General features: G+C 36.6%; 5 protein-coding genes across 8 annotated transcripts; 1 reads left to right on the top strand and 4 right to left on the bottom strand.

The window, feature by feature from the left end:
* Window positions 1-58: 58 nt before the first annotated feature.
* Window positions 59-7,653, top strand: LOC114944504 (rho GTPase-activating protein 44). 4 transcript variants are annotated; one of them, XM_085487763.1, is made up of 10 exons: window positions 59-1,024; window positions 1,492-1,645; window positions 1,823-2,108; window positions 2,321-2,545; window positions 2,700-2,997; window positions 3,074-3,313; window positions 3,416-4,200; window positions 4,305-4,483; window positions 4,562-4,615; window positions 4,775-4,841. In XM_085487763.1, exons 1-9 carry the CDS (start codon window positions 972-974, stop codon window positions 4,583-4,585), a joined length of 2,244 nt encoding a protein of 747 aa, XP_085343889.1. In that variant the 5' UTR covers window positions 59-971; the 3' UTR covers window positions 4,586-4,615; window positions 4,775-4,841. The 4 variants fall into 4 exon arrangements, with proteins under 4 accessions (XP_085343889.1, XP_085343888.1, XP_085343887.1 ...); XM_085487761.1 differs by lacking the exon at window positions 4,562-4,615 and having other exon boundaries at window positions 61-579; window positions 721-1,024; window positions 4,775-7,653; XM_085487762.1 differs by having other exon boundaries at window positions 4,562-4,840.
* On the bottom strand, window positions 5,386-8,499 carry LOC114944495 (acyl-CoA-binding domain-containing protein 6). The gene is given in 3 exon segments (XM_085487795.1): window positions 5,386-6,419; window positions 6,422-6,486; window positions 7,836-8,499. Coding segments are annotated over 3 exon segments (777 nt in total). The 3' UTR covers window positions 5,386-6,371.
* Window positions 8,500-8,530: 31 nt separating this feature from the next.
* LOC146720824 (uncharacterized) lies at window positions 8,531-8,821 on the bottom strand. The gene has a single exon (XM_085487793.1). It carries the CDS (start codon window positions 8,819-8,821, stop codon window positions 8,531-8,533), a length of 291 nt encoding a protein of 96 aa, XP_085343919.1.
* A 19-nt stretch (window positions 8,822-8,840) lies between these two features.
* Window positions 8,841-10,299, bottom strand: LOC114944494 (histone-arginine methyltransferase METTL23). The gene is made up of 2 exons (XM_029320411.2): window positions 9,973-10,299; window positions 8,841-9,425 (listed from the first exon to the last, which is right to left on the bottom strand). Exons 1-2 carry the CDS (start codon window positions 10,153-10,155, stop codon window positions 8,841-8,843), a joined length of 768 nt encoding a protein of 255 aa, XP_029176244.2. The 5' UTR covers window positions 10,156-10,299.
* Window positions 10,300-10,602: 303 nt separating this feature from the next.
* On the bottom strand, window positions 10,603-11,868 carry LOC114944485 (protein dj-1beta). The gene is made up of 4 exons (XM_029320380.2): window positions 11,675-11,868; window positions 11,177-11,338; window positions 10,883-11,072; window positions 10,603-10,794 (listed from the first exon to the last, which is right to left on the bottom strand). Exons 1-4 carry the CDS (start codon window positions 11,855-11,857, stop codon window positions 10,667-10,669), a joined length of 663 nt encoding a protein of 220 aa, XP_029176213.2. The 5' UTR covers window positions 11,858-11,868; the 3' UTR covers window positions 10,603-10,666.
* Window positions 11,869-12,185: the final 317 nt, after the last annotated feature.

The following is a 12,185-nucleotide window of genomic DNA, read 5'->3' as shown; positions in this document are numbered from 1 at the left end:
AATCGCGATGTATCGTTACGTCACCCGGTATCGATTGCTCGATTTTCCCGTAGATCGATACAATGCGCACGATCGATCCTTGGGCGAGTCTCAAGGGTAAAGGGGAGCGATTGAGGAACGGAGCGATTTTGCGCGGGTTTAGACGGACTTTTATATTAGCCGTGTGGTCGCGTTATCGCGAGAGGGATTCGAGAGTGATTCCTGTTAAAGGGGATAAAAAGAAAGGCGTCGAATATACGTCGGTAATCGGTGAATCGCGCTGGAATACGTCGACTTCGAGGTTGTCGTCATCGTGTGCGTCGAAGAACAAGTAGTACGTAAACCGTGATTCTGCTACCTCGCAATAATATTTTACGACGAGGAAAATCAAGGAAAACGTGGAGAAAATCGGGCTTGAAAAGCTCGACGTGATACGACAACGTCAGAATCGCGGCGAACCTCAAACGTCACCGAACTGTCATCGGGATCCCTCGGCTATTGCGGCTAATGTTCGTTCATTGTCTATTATAATCTAGAAGGAAAGAGAGAGAACGAGGAGAAGAAGAAGAAGGAAGAGAGGAAAGGACGGCAAAGTGCAAAGTTAGATTTACTTAACCCAAATTTATCCAGGGTATCGCCGGTGCTGAAGAGGCCTCGGCTCCCCGGGACGCCTTTTTTTATCGCTGGACTTTTATCGATGGTGCACGAGAATAGATCAACTGTAAACGTATCTGTTTTCAGCGCCGGCTATGAGCTCATTGTACAAACATCATGACGGACACTCGCCCTTGCCGCGACACGAAGGACCCTCCCTGTCAACGCGGAGCTTCCTCGTCGCGCTGATCCGCTCCGAAGGAACCGCGAAGAATGCGCGAGCCTAAGTGCGAGTCGAGAGGTATTGGTGTGTGAAAAAAGTGATCGCGAGATCGGGACGGTTCGCGAACCGTAGGACTTTCAGTGTCTAGTGTCATCGAGTTTCAGCTTGGTCAACCATGAAGAAACAATTCTTCCGGGTGAAGCAACTGGCCGATCAGACCTTCTCCAGGTTAGCTGATCTGTCAGATCAAGATACATCGATCATGTATCAGTTATATTCTTCCCAATCGCCTCAATTGTATCTACATATTCTATATACCGCGTCAAGTATCTTCAATTATCTTCATTCTTTATCAATTACATATATATTACATTGAATTGGATAATAAAAAAACCTTTCGCTGCTGCATAAAATACTTGTAATACTATAATTACGACAGCGGAGAAGGAACTAGAATATTTTTGTGTTAGAAGTCATTTATCAAAATTATGATTGCACAGATTATATTTGAGCAAAAATATGATTCATTGCAAGATAAATTCTAGATTAAAGTATTCCAAAATTGATTACTCGCATATGGATATTGGGTAGATTAGGAGAGATAAAACAAAGTCGTCTGTAAAAAATAAAAGATAAGATTTTCTTGCAATTAAATATAGGATATCTAACTGAAATTTGATTTTTTACATGCACAGAGCTGGTAGAACAGAAGTATTAACGGATGATTTAGTGGCTGCTGACAAGCATGTTGAACAGATTAGAGCAGCTCTTACCGGTCTCAGTAAAAGACTCGGAAACCCACCAAACCAAACTATTACACAAGACCAAGTTCTTAAGGAAAAACGTTTGGTAAATAATTGAGTTATATCAGTAGATTTAGATTAAATGAGAATAAAAGTTTAAGTATATTCAAAATAAATCTTATCAATGATTATTGTATCAAAATTTAAGCTTTAATTGCTCTATTTTCTTCTACTATTAGATTTAACAACTGTTACATATATTAAATTTTATTTTATTTCTTAGAAAAAATGTCCCGAGTATATACTTGGACAAACCATGTTGGAGAATGCTGGTGAAGACGGTCTCATGAGTTTTGCATTGGTAGAATGTGGACGAGTGCAAATGTCACTGGCTAATGAAACTGTAGAACATGAGGCAAAAGTCGAGCAATATGTGGCTGCTCCATTACAGCATATTTTAGATACCGATGTACCAAATATATTGAAGCATAAAAGGAATTTGACACGTCACATTTTAGATATGGACAGTGCTAGAACAAGATATTTTCAAGCAATTAAACACAGCACTGGTAATAATCATCAAATGTAAAAAAAAAATCTCTAGTTGAAGAATTATATAACAACAGTATTTTAAACATATTAAATTTAGATTTTATTTCTTTTTTTATCACATTATTATATCTTTCCAATTTATCTTGCTTAAAGCAAATATATAAGTATTTAATATAATTTATAGGAACACTGAATTCTAAAAATTATTAAAATTTTATATTTCGTATAGGTACAGGTGCAACAAAGATAGATAATTTGAAGGAAGAATTAGAAGATGCCGAATCGAAAGTTGAACAATGCAGAGATCAATTGGCTGCAGAAATGTTTCAGCTTATGTCGCGGGAGACTGAACTAGCTCAAACAATTATCCAATATATAAAACTTCAGCGAGCATATCATGAAAGTGCATTGCATTGTCTTGAAGATCTTATACCTGGTTTGGAGAGTTATATTAGTAAGTTTCATCTGTTTTCTAGCTAGATATGCTTTTTTTTATAAGGAAAATTTTTAATATATAATAACTATTATAATAATATAATAAATCTAATGTAATAAACACTCTAATATAACTTACAAGTGAAAGATACTTATGCGATGATTAATTACAGATGATAATGAAATGAAACCAGTCTATGGATATCCTCTTGAAGAACATCTTAGGGTGACAAACAGAAAAATCGCACTGCCCATACAATTATGTGTATCTGCATTATTGCGTTTGGGTATAGAGGAGGAAGGTCTTTTTAGAATAGCTGGCGCCGCGTCGAAATCGCGACGAATTAAATTAAGTCTAGATGCTTGTTGCCTTAGTTTAGCAACGGCCCTTGAATACAAAGATCCGCATGTTATTGCTGGCGCGTTGAAATCGTATTTACGAGAATTACCGGAGCCTCTATTGACGTACAAGCAAGTATCAAGATTATTCTTAATTAATATCAGTAATTGTTATCATTTTGTACATAATGTATCTATAATTATTCAGATTGTATCACGAATGGATGGCTGCGGCCAAAATTTCGCACAATGATACGAGGTTGCGAGCTCTTTGGGAGGTATTACATAAACTGCCACCAGCAAACTTGGAAAATTTGCGGTTTTTAATTAAGTTCTTAGCTGTGCTCACGAAAAATCAAGATATAAATAAAATGACACCGCAAAACATCGCCATTGTCATTGCACCAAATCTGATTTGGAGTCCGCAAGAGGACGCAAATACGATGGTGTAAGCAATTTTATATACATTATACATTTATTTGTGTATTTTAAATAATTATAGCTTGATCAATACTCTGCTATTAAAAATACACTCTTGTTATTATTGCAGAATGAATATGAGTACAGCAAACAACTCTAGTCTTATAGTAGACCAATTAATTACATATGCAGATTGGTTCTTCCCTGGTGAAGTAGATTTTGATCGTGATCTGGAGATCGGTATCATGAATGATACGGAAAATCAGAATATTGGTATGCGTCGTTGTGTATCCAACAGTAGTCTCAGTGATCACGGCGAAAGTCCAACGCAAGGTAGTCCGAAACCGGCGGCGCGTCGAAAAAATAAACCAGCACCAACACCACCGAATGCCAATACTCCGGACAGGCATGAGAAGAGAGACGACAAGCCACCCCCGACGCCGGACAAACCACCGAGAGCGTTGACATCTACTTTAAATCGATCAACGTATAAGGCTCAGAAACACGAAGTAAACACCGAATTGATACGACCCGAAAGCAACGTAGAGAAGCATGATAAACATATGGAAATGGATATGAAATCAACTTCGGAACCGATTCCGATCGAATCATCTCGTTTTGTTGATAATCCCGAACGATTACAAGAAACCAGCACTCACCAAAGTGAAGTCTTCAATGACGTGGATAAAAGTACCCAAGAACTACAAAGATATGACGCGAAAGTAAATGTATCAAGTGCAAAAGAGAAACCAAATGGCAATTCGTCCGATAATGCTAAGATAATTACAGAAATCGAGCATAGTGAAATTATAGTACAGAAACCAAAACCAGTGCCTACAGAAAAACCTTCTACGTTAGAAAGGAAAAGACCAGTTGCGGCACCAAGAAGTATAACAAATATCGTGCATAACACAGGTGATATATTTTTCTTAATGTTATTTTACATTAATTTATATGTATTGCTTTTCACACTTGTTTTATAATGTTAATCTAATCTTTGCTTTATCTAATTATTGCAGAAGAAGGCGTTGAATTACGTAAAAAATTAGACAGCAATATTACAAATATGCATGTATCTCCAAATGAAAAAAGCGGTAAACCAGCGATCCCTGAGCGACCGCCCGGCTTAGTTCGTCCATCAAGTCTCATTAGACAACAGCCGCGTCTTACGAATGACAATCTAGAAACTGATCCAGGGGTGAGTAAAACAATTTGATGCAGTAAAAAGTTTTATTTCTTTTTACACCTAAGTGATAATCATTTGTAACGAATGTAGTTACTACAAGTGGACAACAAATAACTGCCTGGATATTACATTTTGAGACGTAACGTAAGCTATATTTGACGTAAAAATCGCACTTTGATCTGATCTGAAGCTTTTTCACATAGTATATTCGCTCTTTATTTTATGTTCATATATAAAATAACGTGTCTTGTTACACAGTAAAATTTCTACAAAATGAAATGTTCTTGTTAAAATTGTCTACAGCCTTTGACACTGGAAAGGGCTCACGTGTACTCTGTGGACAAGCAACAGGTCAGTATAATACAAGTGCGTGGGGGGAACAGTGCCATCCCGGGCATCGAGAGCACTGGCAACACGGCAACTTCGAACTTGCAGAGAAGCCCAAGCGTAGGTAGCCGGCCGTCGTCGATGTCGTTGTACGGCACCGAACGTTCGGAGAAGCCCGAGAAGCAGGACATGCCTCACGAACAAACCAAGGCCCATGCACGAACCAGATCGGAGGGTAATATTATGGACGTACAAACGCAGACCAACACAATAGTGACGGTTCTCAAGTCGCCGCAACAAAAACCAGCCTCGCCGAGAGTTCATCAGCGACCACCCAGGCCGCAACCGCCACCGCCGCCGCCTCCTACTGCCCGGCCTAAATCGGAGCAAGAAAGCACTAATCTTTAAGGCTCCTGGATCCTCGCCACGGTTATGTTAGATTTTGACGTCAGCGGGGAGAAAGCACATGCTGAAACACATTCTTAGATGTCATTTTTAAATGAAAATATATTTTGTTGAAATACTACTTCAGATAGTTTTAGTATACTTTGAAAATACCTCGAAAGTTATTCTTTTTCCTCAACATGTGGAATGACACTTGTGCCAAGACCAGACTGGGCCTCATATTGCAGTCATTTTACAGCTGTTGATTGCTCATAAAGGGAAAAGAAGTGCTGTTTTATCGAAATATCTTTTTATTATGAAATATCATCTAAGAATTTTTAGCGTATTTTCCCGGTTCTGACGTCATAATTCTAACATGATCGATGAGGAGCCAGGAGCCTTAATGGAGCTCGATGCGCGGTGCGAGAGACAATCGCGACCTTGAAAGAACTCTCGATGAACTATCGCCGATGTCTATTGTTAAAAGATAAAGATTTTACACGCATGATGTCATCAGTAAAAATCTATACACGGACAAAGAATTAATGGGAATTTTCGATCGATGAGAAGCATTGTGATTGTATAAAGAAACATCGACACGCGTTCGTCCATCATCGGGAATTGCAAAGGAGGCGAGTATATTCGTAGATTTGATAATATTCGGACAAAGTTACTCTATTTTTCCCGTGATCTCCCTATTTATACGACTTCTTATTATATTCCAATGGATAATCTAATGAGAAGAGCGTGTTGATAATTGCCATTATACGGTAAAAAAACAGGAGGATTCACATAGATATGCATTTGGACGTTTTGCATTCGGCAGCTTCTAGCACGCCGTGTGTTGTATTGAAACCAATTTTAGGTATACATCTATCTAATTTCGTAATCGATCATGATATTTTTGCAGCTTATTACCAATTTTTATACTTATTGCGAATAAGAAGAGACGAGCTCTAAGAATAAGAATATGAGTTTAGATCGCATTTTTACTGTAAATATTGAAGTGCACAAAATTCTGTGTGCTCAATATACAAAGTTGAAGTTATTATCAGAATCAACATTAGTCTGCAAAACGTTAAATAACATCAGCGTTAAAAATATAAATTTTTAATTGATACGTCCATTAAAAGAGGAAAAATGAATTAATGTTTGAAAGGACTGACACGATCAGTATGTTGGAATTGAATTAACGGGTGATATTTATTAGCAAGGATTGTTTGTTAATCGTTATAAAATACTGGAAAAAAATGAACGCATCGGCACCTTATATTTGATACATGATTCTGAATTAGTGTTAATATCTGAAAAGCGAAAGATTCTTTTCTAATATAATTAAACATTAATTTTTACATTTAAATCTCACGAAATATTTACATGCAATAAACTCGTGATCTTGAATTATCAGACTACCAATAAGATAATTGTTGCCAGTTGAGTCTATACATATCAAATATATCTACAATAGAGACACTTGTCATTATTATACATATTCAAAAATCATCTTTGTTAATTTCTTCCCTTTTTCAAAATATATGTGATATATAAACATAACGTAAACATAACATACGAAATATATACGTAATTTTTTTATAATTTACAATTAAACAACATAAAAAAGTTTCTTGAATTTTATACTTCAAAACTTGTCAGGTGTCATTTTATAGATTATTCGAATAAAATTTGTAATATACCTACAAGATCCCGAGTTTATTGCACTTTGTATCGAAAGAGAATGCTAGATTTGCAAAATTTAAAGAATTAACTTGCAGTTATAATAAAATAATATTACTTACATACAAATATAAATATATGATCTTCTATCTATTCTTGTGGAAGAAGCTATGTATTTAATACATATTTAAAATTAACATTTAATATTTCAAAATGTATATTATTTGCATTTATTAAAATATTTTATTTGAAATTTTATCTATGCAATAAATTAATAGATTTTTATTTTCTCTGCAATGAAAATTATATGAATTTTCAAACATTATATGAATGTTTTTATAGTTATCTCCAAATAAAAATGCAGTATTATTTAATTAGTATTACCCTTTAATTATGGGTAGAGAGATAGATATAATATGTGTTAACAATGATTATATTTTATGAAGAAAAAAGAAATAGAGTTTATCAGAATATTAAGCGTATGATATGAATTAGGTTTCTAAATTATATAATCATGAGAATCGACATTGGTTCTTGTTATTTCTTAAATTTTATTGTTTCTAAAAATGACAAACCTCGCATTCTCTACAAATATGTATATGCGCGCTTGAATTATATGGTATTATCTCTAAATTATTTCGTATTCACAATATTAATTAATTAAGCAGCGAATTAAATTTATAAAAATCTAGCCAATGACAAATCACGCATTTACCCAAGGTGTGCTTAGGCTGTGAATGTAATGGACTATTAGAGGAGTTATTTGTACATAAATAAAGATTTACTCTCTATTAGAACGCGGATAAATGGATTAAGGCACTCCGTCACACATCCAGATTATCAATATCCACTGGATTTATTAATATATGCAAACACAGAAAAACAATCGTATTATTACACATGTGCATGTATACAACACTAGTATAGCATTATAAAAGAGCCGCAAGATGCTCGTCGGCGACGTCTTTGGGTGTCATACCGTCGTTATCGGCTATAGTCTGAGCACCGCTCGAAAGCAGATACTTGACCGCATCCGCGTGACCGCAACTCGCCGCGTAGTGTAGAGGCGTCTGTCCGTCCCGATCTTGCGAATTGACATTCGCGCCATTTCGGACCAAGTGCTCTACGATTCCGACGTGGCCGCGATCCGCGGCCCAGTGTATCGGTAACAAACCGTCCTCGTCCAAGACGTTGACGAGCGTGGGTTCGCCGTTCAAGATCTCCCGCACCTTCGCCTCGTTGCCCTCCTTCACCCAATCCAGGAACGTCTTATCCACATCGCTTAATTCCGCATCCGTGTTGGATAATTTACTAACAGAAGTCCAGCCCGGAGATTCGGCCTTCGCCTCTTCTTCCCACAACGGGTTTACCTTCGCGATGGCGTGGATGTAGTCGGCCATCGCGGTCTCGCGGCTCATATTCCCGAGATTCTTCCATGCTTCCCATTTCTGCTTTGCTTGCACCTGATACCAATTGGGTCTCGGGATGTGGCAAGAACCCACGGTCGCCTGTTTGTACAGACCGTAAAATCCAAGTAACTGACCCGCATCTAATTCCGTTACTAATGTTCGCAGATGCTTGGCAGCTCGGTTGAAGGTTTCCTCTAAGTCGGTTATAGTTATACTTAAATCGCTCTCGGCCATTTTCAATTTACAAATTCGCGGGTGTGCCCTTTCAATTCAACGTGCTAACGTTATTTGAATCGTCGCTGTTTTTCTTCACGGACAAAATTAAATCTTTCCCCTCTAGAGTATGCTTACGTTTAAACACCTCATCCGCATCTTGCTTCTTCAAAAACGCTACGTGTCCGTGATTCTGATGGAGACCGCTCTGTCTATCGAATACTACAGCGGCGTCCTGCACATATCCGAACTGAGAAAAATACAGAGCAAGCTCGTGACGACCCACTGTCCAAGGAATATTAGAGATATGAATCATGTATCGGATGAAACCATTACCAGCCATGGCAGGTGATTGATTGACTTTATTCCGCCCGATGTATATCTAACAGATGTATCGTGTGATCCTGCATCAATTCGTGTACATTAATGTTGGAATTTGCGCCAAGATTATCCAGTGTTACGTGCATACACGAAAGGCCCCACTTATTCAACAAATGCTCGATGGACCAATCTGCGCTGCGCTCTTGATACGTACAGAGAAACCTCGCGCGTGGATTCTTCTCCAGCAGAAAAGCTACGACGACCACTATATCCTCGAACAGGGTGGGTTCGTAGAAGCAGTCCGACCCGATAATCAAGTCCAGCTGTCCAAGCGAAAACAAGCTGGACAGAAAGAAGCCCCAGGTGATGCCGATGATTCGTACTTGATCAGCGATTCCGTTCACTTCGCAACACCTCCTGATGTGCTCCAGAGTCCTTGGCTGGTTCGCAGAATCGCTCAAGGTAACAATCGCACCACATTTACTAGCGAGAATACCAGGTAACGAGGTACCAGCTCCGAGCTCCAAGACACGCTTGCCGAGCAGGTTCTCCCTGTGTTCCCAGAGGTACCAAGCGAGCACACATGCACAGGGCCAAGTATAAAAGCTGTAATTAGCCTGCAGCAACTGCAATCAACAACAAAATAGCGATTAAACAGAGTTCTTCGTTTTTGGAATCCATGCTTTCTGGAAATTATTTATCCAGAAGCTTATTTTCTTGCAATTCTAAGTTATGTAATAGTCATTGCTGAATCTGTCATCATCCTAAAACAATGTATAAAGTATTTTTAGTACATAATTTGAATACATACTCTAAATTATAAATAGTAATAATTTGTTTATTTAATTATATTTTCATTCATTTAATTAATATTTACAATTACAATTATTTTAATAATAATTGTAAGGAGGATCATTACATATATATAAATACACGTGTTATCGCTACAGATTTTGGATGCATACCGTACATTAATAATATAATGAAAAAAATAAAATAATAAAAAAAGCAAGAAAAATGCAATTAATCAGAAGGCTCGACGCAGCTTCCCCCGGGTGAAATATCGCGTCGAGATGCAATCTAACCCAAAAGCTGCACGTAATACCGGTAGCTCGCGTTCGCCGGGAGTCGGTCGGCCGTAAACGTCATCCGCGCGGACTCGTCATCGCTCACCTCCGGAATAAGGATCTCCAGGCTATCCTCGCCCTCGTCGGCTTGCGCGCAACTTTGCGTGTTTCGCGATTTGAAGACGTATCTTTTCACTTGCTCGGTCACTGCATGATCCCCATCGGACATTAGGGCGCGCGTGGGTGGTGGACTCGTGTCGTGCGAAATATCCTCTTCTAAACCGGGCATTACTGACGCGTCTCACGCACGCGCTCTAATTGTCCCTCATCGCGTGTCCGATGATAATTCGCAAGCCGATCCCGCACCACGAATGAGATCGAACGGTGAGGACCTGTCGACGTTGTCCAAAGTTTTCGCTTATGGCGGAATCGTCGGGCTTCCCGCTCGATATACCTGCACTTTCTGCACTCTTTTTTTTCTTCACATACTTATTTATCTCTTCTGTATCAAATAATTTTGATAATAAAAAATAATTTATTTTTATAACTGTTATTTTAATTATATATTATATAACTTTATATCTAATTTTTCTATTAAATATCATTATTATATTTAAATATAATTAAATATATAATTATTATATTTTTTTTTTTATATAATTATTTACTTTTGTCATAATTTATATATTACATGCACTCATGTATACAAATAAACATATCTTTTTAAAGCCAGAGATATTGCAAAATTTATACAGTGATTATTTTATGTATACGGTAACACTTTGACAAAATAGGCAAATTTATTTGTAGTCCTCGTATAATGTTCCTTTTGCCACAGTACTGGCTACTTCTTTGCTCAATAATTTTTCAACAATAGCTAAGCCAAAGGCAAAGGCAGTCGCTGGTCCTCGACTGGTTATGAGATTACCTATAAAAATATTAAAATCAATATCATTTTGAACAAAGCTTTTAGATGTGTGTGATTTAATGAACATATTTGTTAAATAAATTATTACCATCCATCACTACTTTATCCTCTAGATATTCGTATTCATCGATTAAATCATTTTTCATGGCTGGATAAGAAGTGATTTGTTTTCCTTTGCCAATGCCATGAGCTTTTAAAGCTGTAGGAGCTGCACAAATAGCTGCTATTAATCTATCTTCCTTTTCTTGTTCTTGTAACAGCTTTCCAACTTCTGCAGACTAAGAAACATATTAGATAATATTATATAATTTTATAATCGTATATTACATTAAATTATACAATCATATATGCATTATGATATTATAGTTTTAAATAATCTTACAGATGCAAATGTTTTAGATCCACCAAGACCACCTGGTAAAATGACAGCATCGTACTTCTGATTGTTAACAGCATCAGCAAACTTGGCATCCACACAGATTTTAACATCACGGCTACACTTTACGCAGTTAGCATCTGATAGGCCAGCTATGGTAACAGCAATCTATACATTTAATTATAACAATCAACAATTATTCACATAGCATGTTAAGTTAGCAAAAAATATCTTTTTCAATGAAAATAAATTAATATAATTTAAATTTATTACGTGAAACACGATTAGTAGATGAGATTTAAAACTCATTATAAAATTTTGACAATTGTCAAACATTGACATGCAAACACGTAATTGTTATGAAAGATATATATTTATCGTATAAATTTTATTTTCCGGGAATTATATGAAAATATATCTTTAATATAATATATATCGTATAATTTTTATTTTCCGGGGAATATATGAATTTTTATACTTGTCTAATCATAATAGATAACGTACCCCAGCACGTCTTAGGATATCAGCAGTTATCACGGCTTCCATTTCTTCCGATCCATCGGCAATCAGCAAAATTGCAGTTTTCTTTGCCATATTTATGCAACAATTTTTACGTATTATTCTACAAACGGACCGGGAGACGAAAAGAGCACTGCTCAATTTCAACATTGACAATGTCATACACATGCATAAAAAATATTATCATTTGGGTCTGTTCATTTTAAGAAAGTGCAGCAACAACGAACACATCTGTCATCGATTAGATTAGAGTTTCCTCTCTAAACTTTGCGTACTCCTCGGTTATATCGTACATTAATCGACTAATCACAGTCAAGCATTTTTACATACTCGATTGTGATTGGTCGATTAGTTTGAATAATATTTTCAATAGTCCTGCTTGATATAATAATATAATAAGTATTAGTATTAATATACTAATTTTATTAATATTAATATTATTATTACTTAATATTATTACTATCAATATTATTATTATCAATATTAATATCATTAT

The sequence above is a fragment of the Nylanderia fulva genome, unplaced genomic scaffold (assembly GCF_048542155.1).
Source record: "Nylanderia fulva isolate GAGA-0341 unplaced genomic scaffold, ASM4854215v1 Scaffold6, whole genome shotgun sequence".
In the NCBI taxonomy this organism is placed as follows: domain Eukaryota; kingdom Metazoa; phylum Arthropoda; class Insecta; order Hymenoptera; family Formicidae; genus Nylanderia; species Nylanderia fulva.
Note: the sequence above shows the minus strand (reverse complement) of the source record. Positions and strands in the feature narration are given on the sequence as shown.

Excerpts from the sequence above, each read along its gene's own strand:
- LOC146720824 (XM_085487793.1), bottom strand. The coding sequence starts at position 8,821 with ATGGCTGGTAATGGTTTCATCCGATACATGATTCATATCTCTAATATT.
- LOC114944485 (XM_029320380.2), bottom strand. The coding sequence starts at position 11,857 with ATGTGTATGACATTGTCAATGTTGAAATTGAGCAGTGCTCTTTTCGTC. Across the intron at positions 11,339-11,674 it reads ATATCCTAAGACGTGCTGGG|ATTGCTGTTACCATAGCTGG; the intron begins GTACGTTATCTA and ends TTAAATGTATAG. Across the intron at positions 10,795-10,882 it reads GGATAAAGTAGTGATGGATG|GTAATCTCATAACCAGTCGA; the intron begins GTAATAATTTAT and ends ATATTTTTATAG.
- LOC114944494 (XM_029320411.2), bottom strand. The coding sequence starts at position 10,155 with ATGCCCGGTTTAGAAGAGGATATTTCGCACGACACGAGTCCACCACCC. Across the intron at positions 9,426-9,972 it reads TGGAGATCCTTATTCCGGAG|TTGCTGCAGGCTAATTACAG; the intron begins GTGAGCGATGAC and ends TGTTGATTGCAG.
- LOC114944504 (XM_085487761.1), top strand. The coding sequence starts at position 972 with ATGAAGAAACAATTCTTCCGGGTGAAGCAACTGGCCGATCAGACCTTC. Across the intron at positions 1,025-1,491 it reads GCCGATCAGACCTTCTCCAG|AGCTGGTAGAACAGAAGTAT; the intron begins GTTAGCTGATCT and ends TTACATGCACAG. Across the intron at positions 3,314-3,415 it reads GAGGACGCAAATACGATGGT|AATGAATATGAGTACAGCAA; the intron begins GTAAGCAATTTT and ends TTATTATTGCAG.